This window comes from Brassica napus, unplaced genomic scaffold, assembly GCF_020379485.1.
Source record: "Brassica napus cultivar Da-Ae unplaced genomic scaffold, Da-Ae ScsIHWf_946;HRSCAF=1338, whole genome shotgun sequence".
NCBI lineage: Eukaryota > Viridiplantae > Streptophyta > Magnoliopsida > Brassicales > Brassicaceae > Brassica > Brassica napus.
The window spans coordinates 1-25,019 of NW_026016981.1; the positions used below are offsets into that span (position 1 = coordinate 1).

The window sequence follows — 25,019 nt, forward strand, 5'->3', positions numbered from 1 at the left end:
GCTATTGGTCCACTTCACTAATACAATCAAGTCGACATTTTGCCTTAATACTAATTTACTAATTCTACTCCCTCTGTTGCTTATTGCTACTTAATTGTTTTGTTTGTAAGATTAGAACATATCACATTGTACGTACTTCTTATGTGGCACAATTGTATTCTCGCTTCCGCCTCAATCTCTCTTTTAGAGAAGTGTTTGCTCATGATTCTTGTTATCGATTGTTGTACAACTTCGGTGATAATGCTTATAGCAACTAAGCAGCGTCGTTTGATTACGAATCTAGACACGTTATGATGTTAATATGTAAGTTAAGGGAACTGATCTGGGAGTTATGTATGAAAAGCAACTAAGGATGATTACTTTAATATGCAGCACGATGAATATACAGTGTCTATATCCCGTGCCGGTCTCAGGTATATTTCTATTAACTGAAGTACAAAACATTATTTACCTAATTTTAAATAATTTTTACATATTTATTCATCTTCAAAACTAATTTTAACCGATTCATTTATCTTTTTCAAAATAATTCGACATCATTTATTACAGAGATACAAAACAAAACTTACATATTTTAAGTGTTTTACTACATTTTTTACATTCTTTTTTCACTCTTCCAAACTACTTTATTAATTGTATTTACCATAATAATTTGATATTTATTTTACGTGTTAACCATAATATTTCACATGTTTGAATAAAATTGTTCTATTAGTGACAAGAATTCAATCTATTCTATTAAAACTGAAGTGCAAAACATTACTCACCTAATTTTAAGTGATTTTTTACATTTTCTGCATTCATATTTTAAATTAATTTTAACCATTTCATTTATTTTATTTTTCAAATAATTTGACATCATTTATTACAGAGGTACAAAACATAACTTACATATTTTAACTTTTTATTATGTTTTTACATTTTTTTCACTCTTTCAAACTACTTCATTAATTATATTTACCATAATAATTTGACATCATTTATTTTATGTGTTAACCATAATAATTTTATATGTTTGAAAGAAATTGTTCTATTAGTGAAAAGAATTCAAACCAGTTAACAAATAATTTTTTTTATTTACATAATAAGTTAGACATGGGCATTCAGGTACACGTTCGGATACAAATTGAGTTTTTTGGTATTGCGTTTTTTTGGATTTTAAAATTAAAGTCCGTTCAAGTAGCATAAATTTTTAGACATGATTCGAGTCAGACTCTTCCGGGTCCGAGTAGGTTCGTAAGAATCTAAAAATATCTAAATAACCTAAAAATATCATTAACCATTTATAAAAGGTAAAAGCTAATTATGCGCTGGTGCGCAGATCAAGCTCTAGTCGCTTTTAACCCCACCCCCCCCCAAAAAAAAAATAATAAATAAATTGAAGAAAATTATATAGATATAACTCTCAAAAAAAATTTAGACCTCCAAATTTAAATTAAAAAAAAATTAGCTAAAATTTTGGTAAATCGTCTATAACCTCCTAAATCTCAGAGTCGAAAAAATCATATAATAAGAAGAACGTTTCCTGGTATTAACTAAACTTCAATGTCAGCCAAAGTTTCTTCCCTATCACATAACTCAAAACATCCTTTATTTTTATATATCAACAACCATATATCACACCATCTTTGGTTTGGTTAGATGGTTTTGATCATATCGTTTTGGCCATTGTTCTTTATTCCTTATATCTAATGCAGTAATTTAGACTTGCTTATTAGAAACTACATGGTTTCTATCGTTCAGACCATTTTGCATAGATTGTCATGTGGTGAGATGGTTGAAAAGAGATGATTTATTATGTTGCATGGATGCTTTATTATGCATATAAACCGAATTCGTGAATTGTTCAAAGAAAATGTCAAACAATTCAAGAAGAAAGTCATGTCAGAATATTTGAAACCACTATTTCGTGGACAGCATTACAACTCTTGTCTCTCACTTCTTTTACTGAGCCTTGAGCTCTTTTACCCTCTCTTCCGTACCTTTTAATGGTTTCCCATAGATATCAATCAACTGCGAAGATGATTTAAAAATAAAAACAATGTGGGAAAAGAAAAGAAAAACAAGATATAGCGCAGATTAATGTCTCAAGAATTGTATATAACTTACATCATTGATCTCTTCAGTTGAGATTTGTTGTGTGTAAAGTGTAAACTAATCCCAAGAATCAAATATGTTCCTATTATCTGAAAACCATCTCAAAATGTTCAATCAAAGACTTCAACAGAAAGGTAGTGAGTATCTAACCAAAGAGAGATTATACCTCTCCAATAATAGGACTACTCTTGGCAAAAGCTTTAAGACCATCTTGAAACCTTGGGGCAACTCTGGGGCATGTTCTGGTATGTTCCTCTCCCTGTCATATGAATATGTGCGTAAAAAAGTGAAGACAAGCATAGAGACACGAAAAACATAAACAAGCAATTTAAATTGGCTCATTTGCGTAAAGGAACAAAGCAACGAACGTACTTGCATATCTTTAAATTCATGAGCAATTTAAACTGGCTCATTTAATTTAAACTGGCTCATTTGCATATCTCAGCACATGAAACAGGATGACCAGAGTAGGTAAATTCATGTGAGAAAGCACCTTAAATACCAAAATCATAAATAGTTTCATAAGATCAGGACATTGAAATATTACTACGTTAAGCATAACTAATACATACCTAGCTTGTTGCTTTGAGAAAATGACATATCCTACTTCTTGACTCATAAGGATGGCTCCAATCAGCAGATATGCTGAAGACAGTGCCTGCATTTATTAAAAATCATTTACCAATAGTTTGGAAAAGTTTTTCAACAGTGGTTAAAAATGTACAAATCATCTGACAAACTCTCACCTTGGCTAAGGACACAAGATCTGGCTTGATGTTGTATTTGTCACAGCAAACATTGTCCCGAGCCTTCCAAATGAACAAATCACCTTATAGACCAAACATAAAGAAAACGGATAATGATATCTTATAGTACACATGGTTCAATAAGATAGCGCATATACCTCATCAGCAATGAACAAGATGTCATACTTCTTAACAACAGCTTGAATCTGCAGTACAGAAATGAGAAAAAAGAACACATCACATCCACAATCTCCTAACAATGAAACATATTAATCATTGCAATTGGTATTTACTGCCAACAAAAGTTCTGAAAATGACCTTTTCAAAGTATGTAGCAGGCGGATGTATCACACCACCAGCACCCATTACTGATTTAGCGATAAAAGCACCAATCTGGTAAAAATACCATTTGCGTTAGATTGAGATGCCAACATCATCGTTACTGCATGAAGATTGTAATTTCCTTAGATTACTCACAGTTTCTGGTACCTCTTTAATGATAAGATCCTTTAAATTCTTGGCTAATCTGGTTGAGAGCTCCTCTTCCGTTTTGCCTGCACCAAGAATTATCCATGGAATACAAGAATATTTTCATAAAAACAATACTGATGTGGAGCTACCACATCTCCACATAGCAGTCAAAAGTTTGTATGACAATGCTATCTATCTATACGGTATAATAAAGTTACGCAGAAGAAAGCTGGAGATACATAAAACATTGTTAGATAACTTTGGATGGAAAATAAACAAAACTCATGCTGAAAATTGCTGAAACTTATAAAAAATTCAATTCATCTTTATAATATTATTTGGAAAGTCAGTTATCTCCTTGTCGCGCTCACAACAATAATTTTTTACAGAGGCGTCCTTAATGAATTGAAAATATAATATCTAATTACCATTATTTCAAAAGTTTTTAAATTTATGTCAATTAGGGTTTTAATTTTAATTTCCTTTCTTATATTTTCAAAATAACATATATAGTAAAAATGAAATATTTATAAAATAAATAAAAGAAAAACATATTTACAAAAGGAAAAACATATTTTATAAATACATGAGCATGAAAATATTATATATGTAATATGTTTACATAAAAAGGAAAGCTTACAAAAAAATATTTATATTAAAAAGAAATAATCATCGCTTTAAAATATAAATTTAAAAAAAATAAAAAATTATTTGGAAAGTCAGTTTCCTACTTGTCGCGCTCACATTAGTTCTTACAATAATTATTTACAGATGTGTCTTTAATGAATTAAAAATATAATATGTAATTACCATTATTTTTAAAGGTTTTTAATTTATGTAAATTAGGGTTTTAGTTTTAATTTCCTATCATATATTTCAAAATAACATATATGATATATAATAAAAAGAAATATTTATAAAATAAATAAAAGAAAAACATACTTACAAAAGGAAAAACATATTTTAGGAAAACATATTTTATAAATATATGAGCATGAAAATATTATATATGTAATATGCTTCCATAAAAAGGAAAGTTTACAAAAAAATATTGATATTAAAAAGAAATAATCATCGCTTTAAAATATCATTTTAAACAAAATAAAATATATTTTTAACAGTAAGATAATATTTTCCTTATATCAAATCTTTTTTGAATACTCTTACAAAAAATTTTAAATAACATAGACCATGATACTTTTGATGAACTAAAATATTTATAATCACTAATATTCTAATGTTTTATTCATTTTTTCCTAAATTTGCTTTGTTAAATTTTTAATTTTTATTTACATTTTCTATATAATTTTTATCAAACTAAATAAATAAAAATATAAAAACTTTACAAAACTTATTATACCACTAAAATTAATTAAGGCTTAATACTTTTTGGTTTATATTTTTCTTCTATATGTGTATAACAAAATATACTTATAATAATAAATATAAAACAGTACGAATTTCTGTATTTAATACTACTTATAATTTTCAATTTATAATTTACACATAAAAATTATAAATTACTTCAAAGTTACAAAAAATATTTTAATTATTTTGCAAAATATTGATATTTGTTCATAAACTTTCAAAATTTTATGGGCTATATCCATATATGAAACTTTTTACTTATCATCATTTTAGTTTTTTTCTAATATTTTACAAATCACCAAATATCAAATTATTCGAAAAAATTACGAAAGTATAGTTACATTTTAAAGATGGAGAACTGAACCTAGGCAATGAATAAAGGGAAATTGCCACAAATACCACATTCATAGTACCACTTTTCATGTTTACATTTAACCACTTTTACCCTCACTTTTAATGAAGGGTAAAATACATTATACCCTTAGGGTTAACTAATCTAGACTTAGGGTTTAGAGTTGAGGGGGTGGGGTAGGGTTTTTGGAATGTGAAATTTATGATTCTAATAAATATATAAATACTTAAAAAATATATAAAAAATTTTAAAAAATAGTTTCAAACATAATTTTTGATTTTCAAAAGAATTTTTTTTAAAAAAAAAATCGAAACAATTCAAAAAATAAAATTAGAAACAAGTTTGAAATTGAAAAAGTATAATTCGAAAACAATAAAAAATTATTATTTTTTTAATTTATTTAAATAATGATTTATTACATATATAGAGAACAAAGATATAAGATTCTTTTACCACTTAATGAAGAATGTATTTTTGAAAATGTCCCTTTAATAGTGGTAAAGATGAAAAATAGTAAACATGAAATTTCTCCAAATCAAAAGTCTAATTACTATAATAATATATTATTATTTATAGTAATAGTTTATTTATTTTAAACATATAAATTATGGAATGACTCCAAACATATATAAATGAAAATGAAATATTAAAAAGTGTTACAATTTAATTTTAAATTATATATATATATACATAATTTTTTTACATATCATTTTTCCCTCCATTATGTAATTTTTAATCGATCAATATTTTTTTTCTTTAATTGTCAAAAAATATATATTAAATTATACATAATCTGACGACTAAACAAATGTATACATAACCTTACTGAAAAAATTAAACAAATATAAACCGATTACCAAAGGAAAGCAAATAACAAAATTTATTAAAACTTTAATCTATTGAAAAAAAAATACTATGCTCGAATTCGGAGAAATGAATAAAAGGCAATATATTCAAATAATAAACAAATCGACTAGATAGTATAAATCTAATTAGCTAATATAATATTATTTAAAATTATACATATAAATTACAGAGTGATTTAAAATAAAATTAAAAATATTAATCATTAGCTAAACAATTTCCTTCTTCCAAAATTAAAATATTAAAAATTAAACAATTTTCCTTCTTCCAAAATGCTGAAATCATTAGCTCAAGCTAGCAAAAGCTGATATCGTGTAAATATGGACGGTGGCCAAAAAAGAAACAAACCAACATCAAACCTTAAAAAGGTTCCACATTCTCACTTTGTCAGCAAATACTAATGCGAGGAAAAGGTACGAAGCAAACATGTAATCAAGGCAACATTATCAAACGCGACCTCGTTAAGAAAAAAGAAAAAAAAGAATGAACTAAGTAATCATCTATGTTTATCACTGCCCTAGTTATAGATAAACCCAGCCCAATAAGAGCCCACTAGCGGGTTATGTGGTAAATTAGTAAAGAAGAGCCAGAGCCATATCCACCACCACCGAGCCAAGAGGAAAATGGCAATGGTGGTGGCCGTGGGTGTGCTCCACAACCACCTCCTCTCTGCGTCTTCTCGAATAGTTTGTTTATCTTCTTGTTCTCGCCCTCCCCTCTCAGTCTCGTCAGGTGTTGCGAAGGTGGTTCTTAAAAAGGGAAAGACACAGCTCTTCAAAGACGGAAGTCCAATGGTGTACAGTGGAGCCGTGGACAGGATCATCGGAAAACCGCCTCCACAGACCGGAGATGTTGTCATTGTCGCCGATGGCACCGAGAATCCCATTGGCTGGGGGTTGTATAACTCCGTATCTATGTTCTGTGTTCGCCTTATGCAGCTCCAACACGAATCCACCAGGTTTCTTTCTTTCTTTGGAGTCAACTTGTTTTGCTTCATATTGATTCCTTTTCTTCTTATTGGCAGAGATCCTTCGTGTGCACTCAACATTGAGAAGCTTCTCCAAACTAGAATCACTCAAGCAGTTCAGTTGCGGAATAGTTTGGGACTCCCCTCGGATAATAATACTAATGCTTATCGTCTTGTCAACAGTGAGGGAGATAGGTGTTCTCACTCACTCACTCACTCACTAGCTAAATCTCAATCAAAGTTTTTTTTTTTCAATCTTCTTCTAACATATCATTATCTTTAGATTGTCTGGATTGATAGTGGATGTGTTTGGAGATATAGCTGTGGTTGCATCCTCCGCCGCTTGGCTTGAAAAATACAGGAGTCATGTGGAGGCTTGCTTGAGATCAATCAATGGTATTAATCACATTAACTGGAGACCCTCTCTTGATGTTCTCAAAGAAGATGGCTTTGATATCTCCTCTTTGAAACAAACATCATCTGCTCCTCCTCTCCCCGAGAGATCAATGGTCTTTGCTTCCCCTTGGCTATCTTTATGGAAACAATCATCAGGGAATGATCTTTCTTTCTTATCCTCCTCCCCCTTAGGTGGTGGAAAATGGTATCTCTTACGCAATCTCTCTAGAGGGACAGAAGACAGGGTTCTACACTGATCAACGCGAAAACCGCCGCTTCATATCGACCATCTCCGCTGGCAAAAGGGTTCTTGATCTTTGCTGTTATAGTGGTGGATTCGCACTAAATGCTGCGAGCGGAGGTGCCACCAGTGTCCTCGGTGTTGATTCATCTTTGCCTGCTTTGGAGCTCGCCAGAGAGAATGTAATCCTCAACCGTATGGATCCAGAGAAGGTTGCTTTCTTCAAACAAGATTCTACAGAGTTCATGAAGGGCGCTCTGTCAAGGGAAGAGACATGGGACATCGTCATCCTAGACCCTCCTAAGCTAGCTCCAAGGAAAAAGGTTGGCCCCTTGGGACTTGTTTTCTTTTTCTTTTTCTTCTATTGATTTACAGGAATAGTTATTGAGAGGTTTTGAATATGCTCTGCTAGGTTTTACATAACGCGGCAGGAATGTACAGGAATCTCAACTCGTTGGCGATGAGATTGACAAGTAGTGGAGGTTTGTTGATGACATGCTCATGTTCAGGTGCCATGACACAGAGCGGGAAGTTCTTGGGCATTCTTCAGAGCGCTGCAGCTATGGCGGGAAGGAAGATCACAGTGGTTAGGGAGGCAGGAGCTGCCTCTGATCACCCTCTCGACCCATCCTACCCTCAAGGCCAGTACCTCTCCAATATTCTGCTTCGGGTGCTCTGAGTTTTCGTTTCAACAAATGCTCAATATTATTTTTTAGGTTGGTTGGGGACCAAAGTAATTTAGTTGAGCTTGTTTGGAACAAGAGGAAATGTTATAGATTTTTTTTGGAGTATCAGCTCCACCGAAAGAACCATTTTCACGTTTTTTCTTTATAAAAGTGACAAACAAATTTCAAATAATCAAAAGAACAGCTCCTCTTAGTTGAGTTATGATGGAACCACGTTACTGTTTACGATAATAATTCAATGATTCATGAGAATTCCTTTTGTTATATCTTCCTTTGGTTATATAAAGTCATAATTGGCCACAGAAGAATTATCAGAAGAACAGCTCCTCTTGGTAGCATTTGAAGGTAAAATCATAATTGTATTTGAATCAAAATATTTGATATTGTCAAAGTGTCAAGACACTACACATCACACATATTCCAACTGTTTATACAGACAGCTTCGGTGATAAAAGCTTATAGCAACAAAGCAGTATCGTTTGCTTAATCTGAAAAGTTAAGGAGGTGGCTGATCTGGGACTTGTGTATGAAACAACAAGCTACTAAGGAGGATTACTTGAATATGCAGCGCGATGAATTACAGTGTCCATGTCATTAGCAAAATCACATAATAAGATAAACGTTTTGACTACACTTCAATGGCAGCTAGAGTTTCTTCCCTATCACACAGAACACCCTTCTTAATATTTCTATATAAATACTAAACTAAACATCACTGGCTCACTTCCCCGCCCGGAGAAGCTATCTTTAAAAAATCATTGGGTGAAAAGAAACAACACTGCCATGTCTCATCACCATGACACCATCTTTGGTTTTTGATCACATCGTTGTTTATCCCTTGTCTAATGCACTTGTATATTTAGACTTGCGTATTAGAAACTACGTACATGGTTATCTCCTCTACCGTTCAGACCATTTTGCAGAGACTGTCATGTGGTGAAAAGAGAGAAGACTTAAGTTGGATGATTTATAATGTTGCATGGATGCTTTATTATGCATATATATAAACTGAATTCGCGAACTGTGCAAAGCAAAATGGCAAATAATTCAAGCAGAGAGAGACATGGGGAGAATCTAAACCACACTTTCATGACAGTATCAGAAACCTTTGCTTCTCACTTCTTTTGCTGAGCCTTGAGTTCTTTTACCCTCTCTTCCGTAGCTTTCAATGCTTTCCCGTAGATATCAATTAACTGCAAAAATGATTAAGAGCCACCAAATGAGGGAAAGAAAAAAAAAAGATTTAACAGATTAATGATGTCTCAAGAATTGTAACCTATATATACCTCATCGATCTCTTCAGGTGAGATAATGAGCGGTGGAGACATCATTATGCCATCCCCTGCAACACGGACTAACATACCGCGTTTCTGGCATTCAGCTCCAAAGTATGCGCCAACACCTGGAAACATCAGTTAGAAAATAATGTAGGGATCTTAATAAGGTGATGAGTTTAGGAGAGGAGAGACACTTTTGTTTGGGTTATTAGATGGACTTTTTACCCCATTCTGGTGGAAATGGTTCGTTTGGAGATTTGTTGTCTGTAAACTCAGTTCCCAGAATCAAACCCGTTCCTCTTATCTGAAAAAAAACATCACAAAAATGTTCAATCAGAGACTTCAATAGATAAGCTGGTGAGTAATCAACCAATAAAGAGAAATTATACCTCTCCAATAATAGGACTGCTCTTGGCAAAAGCTTTAAGACCATCTTGAAACCTTGGGGAAACTTTGGCGACATGTTCTGGTATGTTCCTCTCCCTGTCATATGAATATTGAGGGTCAAGAAAGTGCAGACAAGAATAGAGAAACGAGAACCATAATCACCAACTTACTTGTATATCTTTAACGCTTCAATTGCTACAGCACATGAAACTGGATGACCAGAGTAAGTAAATCCATGCGAGAAAGCACCTGAAATACCAAAACAAAAAATGGGTTTTAAGATCTCAGGATACTGGAATATTACAAAGTTGAGCATAACTAGCCCATACCTAGCTTGTTGCTTTGAGAATATATGACATCTGCTACTTCTTGACTCATAAGAATGGCACCAATAGGCATATATGCTGAAGAGAGTGCCTGCATCATATATTAAAAACATTTACCAATTGTTCTCAACAGTGATAGGAAATCTACAAATCATCTGACAAAATCTCACCTTGGCTAAGGACACAAGATCTGGCTTGATGTTGTATTTGTCACAGCCAAACATTGTCCCCAGTCGCCCAAATGCACATATCACCTTATAGACCAAAAACAATTATAACGGGTAATGATATCTTTTTTTTTCTTCATCGTGATAGTAAACATGGTTCAATAAGATAATGCATATACCTCATCAGCAATGAACAGGATGTCATACTTCTTAACAACAGCTTGAATCTGCAGTACAGAAATGAAAAAAAAAAAAAAAACACATCACATCCACAATGACCTTACCACGAAAAAGATTAATCATTGCAGTTTGGTATTTATGCCAACAAAGGTTCCGAAAATGACCTTTTCAAAGTATGTAGCAGGCGGAGGTATCACACCGCCAGCACCCATTACTGGTTCAGCGATAAAAGCACCAATCTGGTAAGAAGACATTTGCGTTAGATTGGAGCTGCCAACATCAACGTTACTAAATGAAGATCGTAATTTCCTTAGATTGCTCACAGTTTCTGGTCCCTCTTTAATGATAAGATCCTCTAAATTCTTGGCTAATCTGGTTGAGAACTCCTCTTCCGTTTCCCCTGCACAAAAAATTACCCAAGGTTAAAATAAAAAGATCACTCTTAAGCTTTTAGCAAAGCTTCCCTTTAACCAATAATGGAATTTAAAATCCTTCATACCTGGAAGATGAAAACGCCAGTAATGAGGGCAATCTGTGTGTAACACAAACGGTGCAGGTAAATCAAAGTTTTGATGCAACGCTGGGAGACTATAAGAACAGAGGATCAAGATTGATGCATTTGTTAGACAAATATAAAGAGTCTATAGCCTTTCTAAAGAGAATATCTGAGGAATTGTGTTCATCCTACCCGGACAAACTTGCTGATATTAAAGTGGAGCCATGGTACCTAAAAATTCATAAGACCGCAGTTATAAGCACTTTTGAGATCTTATAGAAACAGATAACACACAAATTGACAAGCAAACATCCTTTTCTCACGATTTCTTTCTCGCGATAAACTTTTTCTTCTCAGGCCTCCCAAGTGCGTTATTGTAATACCAAACCAGCTTGACCTGCATAATACATGAGATTTATAAGCTTCTAAACAAGGAGATCAAGGTAGATCATATAGTTTGGGGAACCTCAAACCTGTGTATCGTTGGCCTCTGATCCACTGTTTGTAAAAAATGCTTTGGCCATTTTCTTGGCCGTGAACATCTCTAAAAGATCCTTAGCAAGATCCTGTTTTTGCAGGAAAAATATAACACAATGATCAAATTCTCTTTAATCACCCTAATTACACAGCAGAATGTACAAAAAAACATTATTAATAAAAGGACAGCAGAAGTAAAAAGTCTCACCAGAGAAGGCTTAGTAGTACGGTTCCAAAAGGAGTGATAAAAGGGCAAGGTGTTCAATTGCCCTACAGCAGCAGAAACAAGCCGTGGCTCATTTCCTCCTGCAAGATGTTGTGGTATCAATGCTAACACTTTCACAAATATCCTAGGAATAGCGAAATATACAAAAAGGAAAAAAGAGAAACATCAAGTCAAATAGTGTGGTAACAGAAGGAACAATATACCTAAGGCAGTACACCATAGACCAGCGAGAGAGTCAAGATACTTCTTCCCATGGTCATCATACACATAACTCCCCTGTAAGAAGAATGAAAGGAAAAGAAATGTCACACACTTTTTTGTATGAACATTGACGAATGAATCAAAAAAGAAGGGGGGTGACCTCGGATTTGGCTATGATCAAAGGATCTAAATCAGCACTCTGCCACCCAGCTGTAAAAGGTGCTAGCATATCATGCCCCTTTGACCTGCCCATCAGAAAACGCAACCACTTATTCATCGCCACGTTGACAAAAGCATGAAACTTTTGCAGAAAATAATCACGAGTGTGAAACTTACCCAAGCTTCTCTGGTGATGCTTCTGTAGTGAGGATTCTTGAGCCAGGCATGTATTGGGAAGAAACAGCATACCTGCTCTGCAAAGTAACCTGCCATATGAGAGAGGAGCGAGTTTTTTGAGCTATGAATCAAAATCACTATTTGAGTTAATATATATAAAATGGATTCCTTGAAATTCTTCAAGATCACTGTTTGGGTAGTTTATTATTATAAAATTAAAAAAAGGGTTCCTTGATTACTGGAGAATCCCACAAAAGTTACACTCTCACAAAGTCACGTTTGATGGGAATATTATTTGAAAGTACGACTTACAAAAAAAAAGAAAAAGAAGAAAGAAAGATTCAATTTTTAAGCATTTGAACATGAATCTGGACAGAATCCTGATCTACTACGGGTGAGGAGTGACGATGAAGCAGCTAAAAAGCAATCGAAAGGAGCGAGTGAGAAAACCTGGGTAGTGCGCGCCAATCGTCGGAGGCTGTTGACCACTGCCATTTCGAAGATTGAATCTGTAGAAATGATCCTTTGATTCTTTTGAGATTTGTTCGCTTTTAAAAACAGAGGAGGATCATCATCGTTGATACCTTCCTTATATGAATACTCTACAAAATTAAATATCTTTTTTCTTATTATCTCTTCGACTCCCATTTGATTTTTGATCAGTGACGTGTCATTGACTCATTTTATTACATATACTAGATTTTTTAACCGCGCTACGCGCGAATAAGATATTATATGTATTTCTTAATTCTAAAAAATAATGTATAATATTGTATTATATTATTTAAAGAATAAAAAATAAGACTACATAACATAAATATATTTTTTATATTTTCTTTGTGGAAATCATTATGTTGTTTGATTGTTGTACTTAATTCACATATTTGCATAGATATTTGTGATAGATGAATAACTATATTTTTATTATCAGTAAATAATATATATTTATTATATAATATAAGAAAAATAGAATTATTTACTTTTTAACAAACTTGTCTCATGTTGGGGACTCGGTTATAGACATATCATATTCGAATGAAACATTTTTACACTTATCAATCTTCTTAACAATCAAGAAACAAATCTGAATATCAAAATATCATACGATCTCTTTGTGGAATAACTGCTCTGAAGAAATTGAATTTATGCATCAAAAAGGACTGGAAATGGATGTGCATATGTGTTATCTAAGTCAGCTTTACAAAAAACTATTTATAGTTCATATATCATTTATGTCCATCCTATTTTTTTGTCCATCATTTCTTAAACATCTTGAAATAAGTAATGCTAATTAATAATAAACTTTTTGCTCACAAAATAAAAATCAAATTTGTCTAATTATCGCTTAATTTGTCTAACTGATATATGTATTTCTCAATTCTAAAAAAATAATGTATAATATTGTATTACATTATTTAAAAAATATAAAATATGACTACATAACATAAATATATTTTTTAAATTTTCTTTGTGGAAATCATTATGTTGTTTGATTGTTGTACTTGATTCACATATTTGCATAGATATTTGTGATAGATGAATAACTATATTTTTATTATCAGTAAATAATATATATTGATTATATAATATAAGAAAAATAAAATTATTTACTTTTTAAACAAACTTGTCTCATGTTGGAGACTCGGTTATAGACATATCATATACGAAGGAGACATTTTTACAGTTATCAATCTTCTTAACATTGAAAAAACAAATCTACATATCAAAACAATATCTCATACGATCTATTTGTGGAATAACTACTCTGAAGAAATTGAATTTAGGCATCAAAAAGACTGAAAATGGATGTGCAGATATGTTATCTAAGTCTGCTTCACAAAGTACTATTCATAGTTATCATTAATGTCCATCCTATTTTTTGTCCACCATTTCTTAAACATCTTGAAATAACTGATGCTAATTAATAATAAACTTTTTGCTGGAAAAAAAATCAAATTTGTCTAATTATCGCTTAAATATTTTATTAATATGGTCTAAGAAGCTTTTAAGTGATATCATAGTTTAATTTATTAGTTTTTTTGTTAATTTTTAGAGGTTTTTGTATTTAAGATTTTTTTTCATATTAAGCTTCTATTTCTTTCACAGAATTGATATATATATATATATATATATATATATATATATATATATCATAAAAATTACCATCAAATCAGTTTTACTTATTTATTATTTTGTTTTAACGAAAATACACTTTTTAAATAATTTAATTTAAAATAAAATTATATATTAATTTGCTGTATTTTAACAATTTCATTGATTTAATTAATTTGCTTTGGTGGATAACTTAAAAAGTTTTCATATGAATCGGGGAAAGCAAGCTTATGTTGTTATATTATATTTATTTTGTGTATATAGAATCTATATATAATGCTAGTGTAATAAAGAAAGAACATTATTTTTTTGTAACTTCAAAAAGATACATTATTACAATTTAAAATGAATCAAAATTGAATAAAATGGTAATTAAATATTTGTAAATCTAATTGTTTAGTTGGATTCTCATGAAAAAAAAATCGATTGGTTAAACAAATGTTTCAAAATTTGTTGTGGTATTGTTTTGTCTATAAATTATAAAATTTATTGAATTAATATATTTAATTATTGCATCCTTAAATAATATTTTATTAAGACATTAGAAAAATATGTTTTGAGTTGTTTTGTCAAATTGTACAAAAATCTATGCTTTTTCATATTTGTAACTTCAAAAAGATACATTATGACAATTTGAAATTAATCAAAATTGAATAAAATGGTAATTAAATATTTGTAAATCTAATTATTTTTTTATCTTGTTTAGTTGGATTCTCATGAAAAAAAATCGATAGGTTAAACAAATGTTTCAAAATTTGTTGTGTTATTGTTTTGTCTATAAATTACAAAATTTATTGAATTAATATATTTAATTATTGCACCCTTAAATAATATTTTATTAAGACATTAGAGAAGTATGTTATGAGTTGTTTTGTCAAAATTTTACAAAAATCTATGCTTTTTCATATTTGTCACGAAAATTTATATGTTAAACTTACTTTTACAAAATTCTTAACTTTGTCACGAAAACAAAAATCTATGTTTTTTCATATTTGTCAACGTTCTCACACTTTCTAAGAATATATTAGCTTAGTCACTTACTTATTTTTTTTTTACAAAACAAAGTATCGGAGTCTTGAAAGTTGAATTCATATTATTGTAAATGTACATAAGAGTTTGTGATTATATACTTAGTGGTTCTTGTATATGTGTCCAAGAAAGTTTCAATGGCTTAGTGGTAACTGTCCTATATATATATCATACTAACCCGGGTTCGATTCTCACCTTTGCATTGTTTTTTTATTTTTTACGAAAAATAAATGAGATGACATGGCAATTTTGGATTCTCTGATTGGTTGATTTTTCTATCCTATGTGGACACCCTCTCCATGGCTTATATCCCCCTTTTAGTATAGTATAGATATTTTTGATCATCGTCGTTGATACCTTCCTTAGTTTCCATTCATTTTTTTCCCACAAATTGAATTTATTCATACGGAAAATACCAGTATTTATACCGGCCAAACAAAATAGTCTCAGAACCAAAAGTCCATAAAAAATGACAACTAAATATCACATTGAGGCGACTTAAACCCACACCAGAGTGACTTAAAAAAGAACATAAAACATAACAACTACAATGATATAATAGTGCACCTAGCAATCTTTAGAAATGATAAAATGCCAATGATCGAGAATTACCGCTGCTGCCTATAGTCCACCACCCGGTACATTCTACTTCTACACCTAAACCACACTTATCGATGCTGCCTTGTCCGCCACACGATAAGACCAAGACCCGGAGACTTCACAAACTCGACAAGGAGAACACGCTGCTCGGTCCACACTTTTTGGATATATAAACACTCTACGATCTAAGAAAAAAGCTCCTCCAAACACCAAGAAGATGAAGCCTTGCCAACCGAATTTTTTGAACACTTACTGGAGAGAAGAACCAAACGGCAAGCAATCAATAGACACATTACGTCTAAAAGAAAGACTGCTAAGTCACAAGTAACACGACCAAACCCGGCGAAGCTCACTGAGCCACACCACAACTCCCTCCTCAAATAAATCGATCAAAGCAGCAAAAAGGAAATGTGGATGGACCACAATAACCCACCGCAATGAAGAAACTTCTATACTTCATCTAATCAAAGAGCTGTTTCTCTGAACAAACAAAAGATACCCCCGCAAGAATATGGACAAACTGACTCCACATACAACAAACACACAGACCAACGCTTCGAGAAAAAGGTAGAACGATAAACCTCATGCCATGAAGAACAGCGAAGGAAGGGACAAGCAAAAGCTCACCAGACCCACACCAAGTCGCTCTCCCCCAAACCTGAGTCAGATTTGGAAAGGCACTGAATCGAAACTACCCTCCTGTGAAGCCCCACTACCCTCCTGTGAAGCCAGTGGTGGAGGCAATTCATTGTCACGGTAGTCAAATGACCCACGTGAAATTATGAAAACATTATGGCTTTTATTAAGAATTTTAAAATGACCCTGGTCCAAAATATTTATTGATCCCGTTAAAATTTTTCTGACCCTTATCCAAATTACTTTGACCCTAGTCCAAATTTTGTATGGACCATAATCTAATAACTACATTAATTAATTTGCAGCCTATTAGATTTTAGATAAAGAATTACAACAAAATAAGCCCACCAGATAAAATAAACCCAACCATTAATATTATTTCAATGACTTAAGTCTAATTATTATATTAATTTAGTCATTTGGACGTTTTGTTTTCTTCTTCTCCTTTCTGGTCTTTCTGAAACTCGTCCATTACAACAACAGTAGCCAGTAGCGAAGGTAATAAATATTGTATTTTGTTAAATAATTTATTTAAGCTTTCTTCTTCTACCAAATATGAATAAAGTATTATATTTTTATAAAAATCAAAAGATCTTAAAACTAGTTTTTATTTATGGCTTGTTCCTTCGATTTTTAGATTATTTTATCCTATAATTGTTATGTTTCATAGTTTCAAATGATAAAATACCAAATGTCTACATAAAGGATACCATTTGCACAAAAAACAGAAGGATTGCTCAACATACAAATTTCGTAACTATTAGACATAGAGAATTGAACATTGTCTGTTATATTATATACTTGGTTTGATATTATATTTTGTTTTTATTTATGCAGGTACCATCAGACAAAATGGAACGATATTTGAATTTGAACAAAAGAAAAGCTCCACCATCTGATATCAACTTGGATGATTTGCCGTGGGATCCAGCTAAGCGGAAAAACATTCTAGACTACCCTTATAATCAAAGAGATGAAGTAAGGCGCAAGTATTTGACTAGAGGACCTTGTCAACCTATTGGTCATACTTTTCAACAAAAATCAATAGGAGGTGTATTACGACGCTTTAATCCACGTTGGTTTGAGCAGTACCCTGATTGGTTAGAGTATAGTCTGGATCAAGAGAAGGCTTTTTGTTTGTTTTGTTACTTGTTCAGAGTTCAAGCTGGAAAACAAAGCGGAAGTGATACTTTTGTATCAACGGGGTTTTCTAGTTGGAATAAGGCTGATAGTTTCAGTAAGCATGTGGGAGATCATACTAGTTTTCACAACGATGCTAGAAATAAATGTGAAGACTTGATGAGACAAAGTCAGTCTATCAAGCATGCTTTACATAAACAAACCAATGTTGTGAAGAATGATTATCAGATCCGTTTGAGTGCTTCGATTGATGTTTCTAGACACTTGTTACACCAAGGACTGTCTTTTCGTGGTCATGATGAGAAAGAAGAGTCAACAAACAAAGGTAATTTCTTAGAGCTTCTGAAGTATACGGCTAGTCAGAATGAGGCTGTTAGAAAAGTTGTGATGAACAATGTTCCTAAAAATAATCAGATGACTTCTCATCCTATCCAGAAAGACATTGCTCATTGCTTTGCGGAAGAAGTAACTAAGTCTGTCATACAAAAAATCAACAATGATGTATTTGGCTTGCTGGTAGATGAATCGGCTGATATTTCAGATAAAGAGCAAATGGCTGTGGTTTTTCGTTTCGTTGATAAATTTGGGCTCGTAAAAGAAAGATTTGTTGGTCTTAGTCATGTGAAAGAGACATCTTCTTCAACTCTGAAGGATGCTATTGATGATTTGTTTTCGAAACATGGATTGAGTTTGAAAAAGGTGAGAGGACAAGGTTATGATGGGGCCAACAATATGAAAGGAGAATTCAATGGTTTAAGATCTTTGATTTTGAGAGAAAGTAGATCTGCATATTATGTTCACTATTTTGCTCATCAACTTCAGTTGGTTGTTGTGGCTGTTGCAAAGAAGCATTTTGAAGTTGGAGAATTTTTCGATATGGTTCATGTTCTGTTGAATGTGGTTGGGGTTCTTGTAAAAGAAAAGTTATGCTCACTGAAAGTAATCGCAAGAGAATGGAAGAAGAGATTAGTAAGGGTAAAATGAAGACTGGAACTGGGCTGAATCAAGACCTTTCTCTTAAAAGACCTGGATATACTCGTTGGGGTTCACATTACAAGACTTTATTACGTCTTGTTGTGATGTTTCCATGTATTATTGAAGTTCTTGAACATATTCAGATAGAAGGCAAAGATGGCACCAAAAGACAACAAGCATATGGTCTCCTCAAATATTTTCAGACATTTGGTTTTGTCTTTCATCTACACTTGATGCTTGTTGTTTTGGGACTCACTAATAATTTGTCAAAGGCTCTACAGAAAAGAGATCAAGAGATCTTGAATGCAGTTTCATTGGTTGAATCTACTAAGCAACAATTATAGAAGCTTAGAGATGAAGGATGGGATGATTTTGTGGCTGAAGTTTATTATTTTAGTGAGAAGAATAATATTGAAGTGCCTAGTATGGAAGAAAACTTTGTTGACTCAAGAAAACCAAGGAGTAAAACTGGCATCACAAACTTGCATCATTATAAGGTGGAGTGTTTTTACACTGTTCTAGATTTGCAGCTTCAAGAGTTCAATGATCGATTTGATGAGGTGAATTCTGAACTACTAATCTGTATGGCATCCTTAAGTCCGACAGTTTCTTTTGTTCAGTTTGACAAGTCATTGTTGGTGAGACTAGCTGAGCTTTATCCAGATGATTTTAGTTGTGTGGAGCGAAGATCTCTTGAGCAACAGTTTGAAATCTACCTTGATAATGTGAAAAAGATGAAAGATTTTCTAATCTAGAGAGTATTGGTGATCTTGCTCGTGTATTGGTGGAGACAAGGAAACATCTTTCTCATCCTTTGGTTTATCGTATTTTGAAGCTATGTTTGATTCTTCTTGTTGCAACTGCAAGTGTTGAAAGGTGCTTCTCTGCCATGAACATTGTGAAGACGGCCTCGCGTAACAGTATTGGTGATGAATTTTTAAGTGATTATCTAATTTGTTTCATTGAAAAGCAAATTCTTGATACAGTGGCAAACGAAACAATCATAAAAAGCTTTCAAAATATGAGTGAGCGTAGAGTACATCTTTGAAATTCGATGTACGGTGATATTTTTATTATTCAATAGTTTATGTACTTTAAGCAAAGTTATACTATGACCCCCGTCAACATTTTCTCTGCCTCTGCCACTGTGTGAAGTCCTGCCCCGACGAATCCTTGCAGCATCTCGTTGCTATTCCAGTGACGTGACAGACTCTGCCTCGCCGATTTAGATCCTCCAGAAACTCCAAGAAAATCAAGAATAGCGCGCATTTCGATACAGTGCAAAAAAAAAGACGAAATCGGTAAGGAACATGAGAAAGGACAAAAAAAACTACAAAAAGAGGAGGAGGAGAGGGCTCTCACGGTGACTAACCACCGGATACGCCCCTCTTCTGATATGATTCTGTTGACAGTGCTTTTAGGATTTTCGCAAGTGTATTCTCTTTCACGACTAGTTTCTATTCATTTTGGCAGCCATATTTTGCAAATTCCTTACCATATTAAATCACACCAACTACGCCAGCTTGTTTCTTTTTTTTTTAATTCAAAAGTTGATTAATATTAAATTGAAGTTCGTAGGAACAAAATAATTATGTTGTGTGAATATTTTTTTAGCATAAAATAACATAAAAATAACAAACATATTGCGGTAAGAGATCGATGATAGAATCATTTTCAGTACTGCTAAACTGTTTCCATTTTAGTGAGTGGTTAGCGTATACTTGTTTTTTTTTTTTTGAAAAAAAGCGTATACTTGACTTGTTTTACCTATTGCAGCTAAAGGTTACGGCCGATTATTATTGTCAAGATAGTCATCTTCGCTGATATGTTCATTTTGTTTTTCTATTTAATAACTTGAATCACAGTGGTAACATATATAGCGTTAACAATCAGTACAAATTTAGATATCATTCATTAGGTTAGTATATGTTTATCGATGCATGAAACAATAGAGAAAACGATCCGCGCGTGTTACAAAAATTACAAATCAGTCTCATCCATGTCATAGATGACAATGACAAGACAGTCACATAAGATAAGAAACTTTTTTTGTCTTCTCATTCAAATATTATTTACTATACAGAAAAAAAATTAAGAACTAGCAGAAACTAAACTGTGTGGCGTTTTACAGCTTAATAAACGCTGAGAAGTTCAGGTTACAAGGCGCAATTTAGCACCCCGACGGCGTGCAATCTATCCATCATTCATTCATTCGTATCTGAGTAGAGGGAAACGAAACGATAAATCAATTTCTAGCAAGTCAATTCCTATCTGTCAATCTTCTTCGCATTTTAGAGCGAGAAAATGAGACTTTTTAGAGAGAGAGAGAGAAAAAGTAGGCAAGAAAGACGGTCACTGACTGAATAAAAGATCACTCACTCTCACACCCTTTCAAGAGATCTCATCGCCCGATCTTTCCTTCCTTCCCCGCCGGTAAAGTTTCTAGCTTTGCTTCTTCTCTCGTGTCTCTTCGTTTCTCAATTTGAGAGTTTACTGCAAAGTTTCCTTATTTATTCCAATACAGAGTTGCTGATTAAAAGTATTCATCAATAAAGTTTTGGTTTTAATTTTGAGATCCTAACATTGTCCGAAGAATCTAGCTACTCATTTCAGTTTCCTTACTTGTGTATCTATTGCTGCTTCAGCCCAAAAAGGAAAGTTTGTTTCTTTCTCTATAATTCAGCTGCTATTCAATTCTGCAGGTAGTTCTAACTTGCTTTGATAGAAATGGGTGCTTCAGGGAGATGGATTAAAGCACTTGTTGGTTTCACCAAGTCTGATAAGTCAAAGTCTAAAAAGAAGGATGATAATGTAAGCACACACTATGTTATTTCTTTACAAGAGAATCTCTTTATCTAAATGCCAAATGTTGTATACTTTCTTCACCTTTTTTTTTGTATTTTCATTATATGTTTGTTCAATTGGCGAAGGTGAAGACTGCAACCAAGAGCCGGTTTGGGAGAAACCATTCTGTTGATTTTGATGCTGAAAAGTTTCAACTTGGATTTGAAGATTCCAATACGCATAGCAGCATGTTAGATAATGGGGTCTCCACTTCAACTTCTTATGTGCTGCTAATGAAGAACAAAGGAAGGAGCACATGGCTGCAACTCGGATTCAAACAGCTTTTCGAGGGTTTCTGGTATCATCATCACTTTCTTCGCCCTGTTAACTTTTTTTTAAATATTTGTCTCAAGCGTTACTGAGAGAAAGATGATACCTTTTTCTCAGGCTAGAAGGGCTTTACGAGCATTGAAGGGATTGGTTAGACTTCAGGCCCTTGTTAGAGGACACGCGGTGAGAAAGCAAGCTGCTGTAACGCTTCGATGCATGCAAGCGTTAGTAAGAGTCCAGGCTCGTGTACGCGCAAGACGTGTTCGTCTCGCCTTGGAAAGTGAAACGGGTCCGCAGATGCTTCAGCAGCAGCTTGCAGATGAAGCCAGGGTTCGAGAAATAGAGGTGTGATGATCACTTGTCTCAGTTATTTAACTTTTGCAAAGAGAATTATAGTTATGTTGACTATTTGTTCTCATTTCTCAGGAAGGTTGGTGCGATAGCATTGGTTCTGTTGAACAAATCCAAGCCAAGATACTAAAGAGGCAGGAAGCTGCAGCTAAGCGTGAGAGGGCTATGGCATATGCTTTGACTCACCAGGTTACTCACAACAACCTCTATGCTTGTTAAGAAGTAACTGTTTGAATTTTCGCACTTTGTACTAATCAAAACATTCCTTATAACTCTTATCTGATTGTCATGGGTTCTCTTCTATAGGATCAATCTTTAACCAAACACTATGATAGCAAAACTGAAGCTGTATACTCTTAAATCTTACATATAAAATTTGGTATGTTGTAGTGGCAAGCAGGAACTCGGCAGTTATCTGCGCACAGTGGTTTTCAGCCTGACAAAAACAACTGGGGATGGAACTGGCTAGAAAGATGGATGGCTGTTCGTCCATGGGAGAATCGGTTTCTTGACTGTAACCTCAGGGACGATGCCATATTAGGTGAAAACAATATGGAGCAAACTGAGAGTGTTGTGCATAAAACTCAGATGAAAATTGCAAGCAAGATTCCAAACACTTCAAATCTTGCGTCCGGTGTTTCGAGTCAGAAGGTAACCGGGCCATCTCTGTCGGATGGTAATTCCACTTCACCTGGAATATCTTCAAGCATGCCAGTGCCAGTGGTGTCCAAGGATAGGTCAAAGCTCGCTAAAGACGATCTTGCTGTAGAAGTTGTTAACTCAAGACCTGGTGCTGGTCCAAGATCACACAGCAATCCAAAAGAAAGATCAAGAGCGCCAGATAGAGCTTCTAAGGAACGATTATCTCTGCCAAACAGTGGTCAGATCTCTTTCTGTATCCCCTAAGTTTCCTCTTTTTTTTTTTCCCTTTTTGATGGTTGAGTGAATAGTCTTATCAACATGGGGATAGTGATAAGAAAATCAGCTTTGCATTACTCATAAGAATACAGACCACAACTTATATGTGTATACCTAAGAAGCAATACATTTGATCTTTGAAACATTTAGGCTGTCTTTTGACCTTTTTTTTTCCTTTTTAAGGCTAAAATTGTGAACATTGGTTCTTGAGCAGGAAAATCCTTAGGATCTCAGTCAGCTAAAGCCAAATCTTCCCAAAACCAGAAAAGACGCAACTCTGATCCAATAAAACAGAGGCTTGCATAGCCCTGGCTAGAGTCTCTGAGAATCGTCAGTCCATCTATCACTCCCATCGTTCCTGTACATAAACACAGCTTCTGAAAATGGAAACAAAAAGAGAAAAAGAGGATATCATGTGAGAACACAATGGGTTACATTCAGAGACTTGCGTGGTGGTACATTGATCAGAACTCAGAAGAGAACACCATCGTCTTGGCGTCTTTCTGCCTTCATTGTTGTTTGTTATTTGTGTGTCAGACATCCTTTTTCTTTTGTCCATGATTCTTATATGGATTATTAGTACGTAGTGTTATTATTCAAGTAAAGTTGTTTGGGGTATATGAGTGAGACAGTTTTTTTTTGTTGGGAGAACGAACCATGCTGCTCCTGGCCTTCCCAATGTGATATATATACAGTAGTGTGTTGTATTTGGTATAAGTTCCAATTATTCAGAGTGATAATATATATTATCATCATGATAAGGTATCACTTGGCTTGTCATCTTTTCGAAACAGGAAAGTGAATCATTAATTAAAGTGCAGGGAAGGAAATGTCAACAAGCGAAGAGATCACGAAAGCAAAAAAGCCCTAAACATTCCCTGTGAAAGTTTTCTAAGGAAGCAAATTCAAAAAATGCAACATAAAAGGATTTAATTGAATCGACATTTATATTAAAGAACATACATGTATACAAAACACATGACATATACAACCATAAGGATTTGATGCAGCTTTTCTGAATCTTGGAACCATACTACTACTACTACTTTACCTCGAAGTTGCACAATGTGCAATATAGAAGAGCCTCTTCGTTGTTTCCCTGTTGTTCAGACCTCTCTTCCTTCTTTCCCTGTCGTCTTCGAGAACAAACATGCAATAGAAGATAGCTAGAGGCTTGTAGCAAGATTTGTAGGAACCTGAAACTCGTTAAATTTGCAAACATCCATGCATGTGTGCAATTTGGTATTCGGTTATATGGTTTTATCCTAAGATTCAAGTTGCTAAACCTCGTCTCTATCTCTTATTAGATTTGGAAGTAGATACAGCTTGAAAAAGCATTTATAAACATGACACCGGAGAGTAAAGGCGGATCAAAATGTATTTCCCAAATGCTTCCTCCGACAAAAGTTGCACAGAAAGCATAGTCAGCGACCACCACCACCAACATGCAAAACACTGTATTATTACTTTAGGACTAATTCTGATAAACAAATTAGCTATATGTTTTAGTTTTAGCCTAGTTTCGATTTGTTTTTCATAAAACTTAATTTAGTTCTCCGAAATAGCAGATTTTGAAAATTACACATACAATACACACATTTACAAACCTGTTAGAAATTTTCCACCACTATAAATTTTACACATTCACAGGCTTTTGTTAGTCTTGAACCTGAAAAAGAATTGAAAACCTTTTGCTAGTGTCATATACAAGCTAAATACCACTATACTAGGTTATGATATCTAAAGTATACAAACTAAATAATAGATATTATTGTAAATAAAAAACATAAGCTAAAATATTGAAACAAGTAGAATCTTTAATCGTTCGTGGACCAACCATATAAAAGCCTAACTCTAGAACTAGAAGACGCCTACTTTATAGA

At 33.3% G+C, this 25,019-nt stretch overlaps 2 protein-coding genes and 2 pseudogenes across 2 annotated transcripts; 3 read left to right on the forward strand and 1 right to left on the reverse strand.

Annotated features, from left to right (window-relative positions):
* The first annotated feature begins 6,478 nt into the window (after nt 1-6,478).
* Nucleotides 6,479-8,325, forward strand: LOC106391517 (ribosomal RNA large subunit methyltransferase I). The gene is made up of 5 exons (XM_013832185.3): nt 6,479-6,856; nt 6,923-7,060; nt 7,149-7,374; nt 7,454-7,825; nt 7,915-8,325. The coding sequence occupies exons 1-5, from the start codon at nt 6,522-6,524 to the stop codon at nt 8,179-8,181; spliced, it is 1,338 nt and encodes a 445-aa protein (XP_013687639.1). The 5' UTR covers nt 6,479-6,521; the 3' UTR covers nt 8,182-8,325.
* An 826-nt stretch (nt 8,326-9,151) lies between these two features.
* LOC125606723 (gamma-aminobutyrate transaminase POP2, mitochondrial-like) lies at nt 9,152-12,943 on the reverse strand. Its single transcript, XM_048775623.1, has 19 exons — nt 12,712-12,943; nt 12,262-12,350; nt 12,086-12,170; nt 11,928-12,000; nt 11,707-11,804; nt 11,495-11,587; nt 11,345-11,418; nt 11,214-11,252; nt 11,025-11,113; nt 10,849-10,925; nt 10,690-10,764; nt 10,525-10,572; nt 10,349-10,432; nt 10,182-10,269; nt 10,023-10,101; nt 9,855-9,948; nt 9,691-9,769; nt 9,475-9,590; nt 9,152-9,381 (listed from the first exon to the last, which is right to left on the reverse strand). The coding sequence occupies exons 1-19, from the start codon at nt 12,907-12,909 to the stop codon at nt 9,304-9,306; spliced, it is 1,656 nt and encodes a 551-aa protein (XP_048631580.1). The 5' UTR covers nt 12,910-12,943; the 3' UTR covers nt 9,152-9,303.
* Nucleotides 12,944-16,396: 3,453 nt separating this feature from the next.
* LOC125606724 lies at nt 16,397-20,137 on the forward strand (annotated as a pseudogene).
* Nucleotides 20,138-21,468: 1,331 nt separating this feature from the next.
* On the forward strand, nt 21,469-23,843 carry LOC125606722 (annotated as a pseudogene).
* The last annotated feature ends 1,176 nt before the right edge of the window (nt 23,844-25,019 follow it).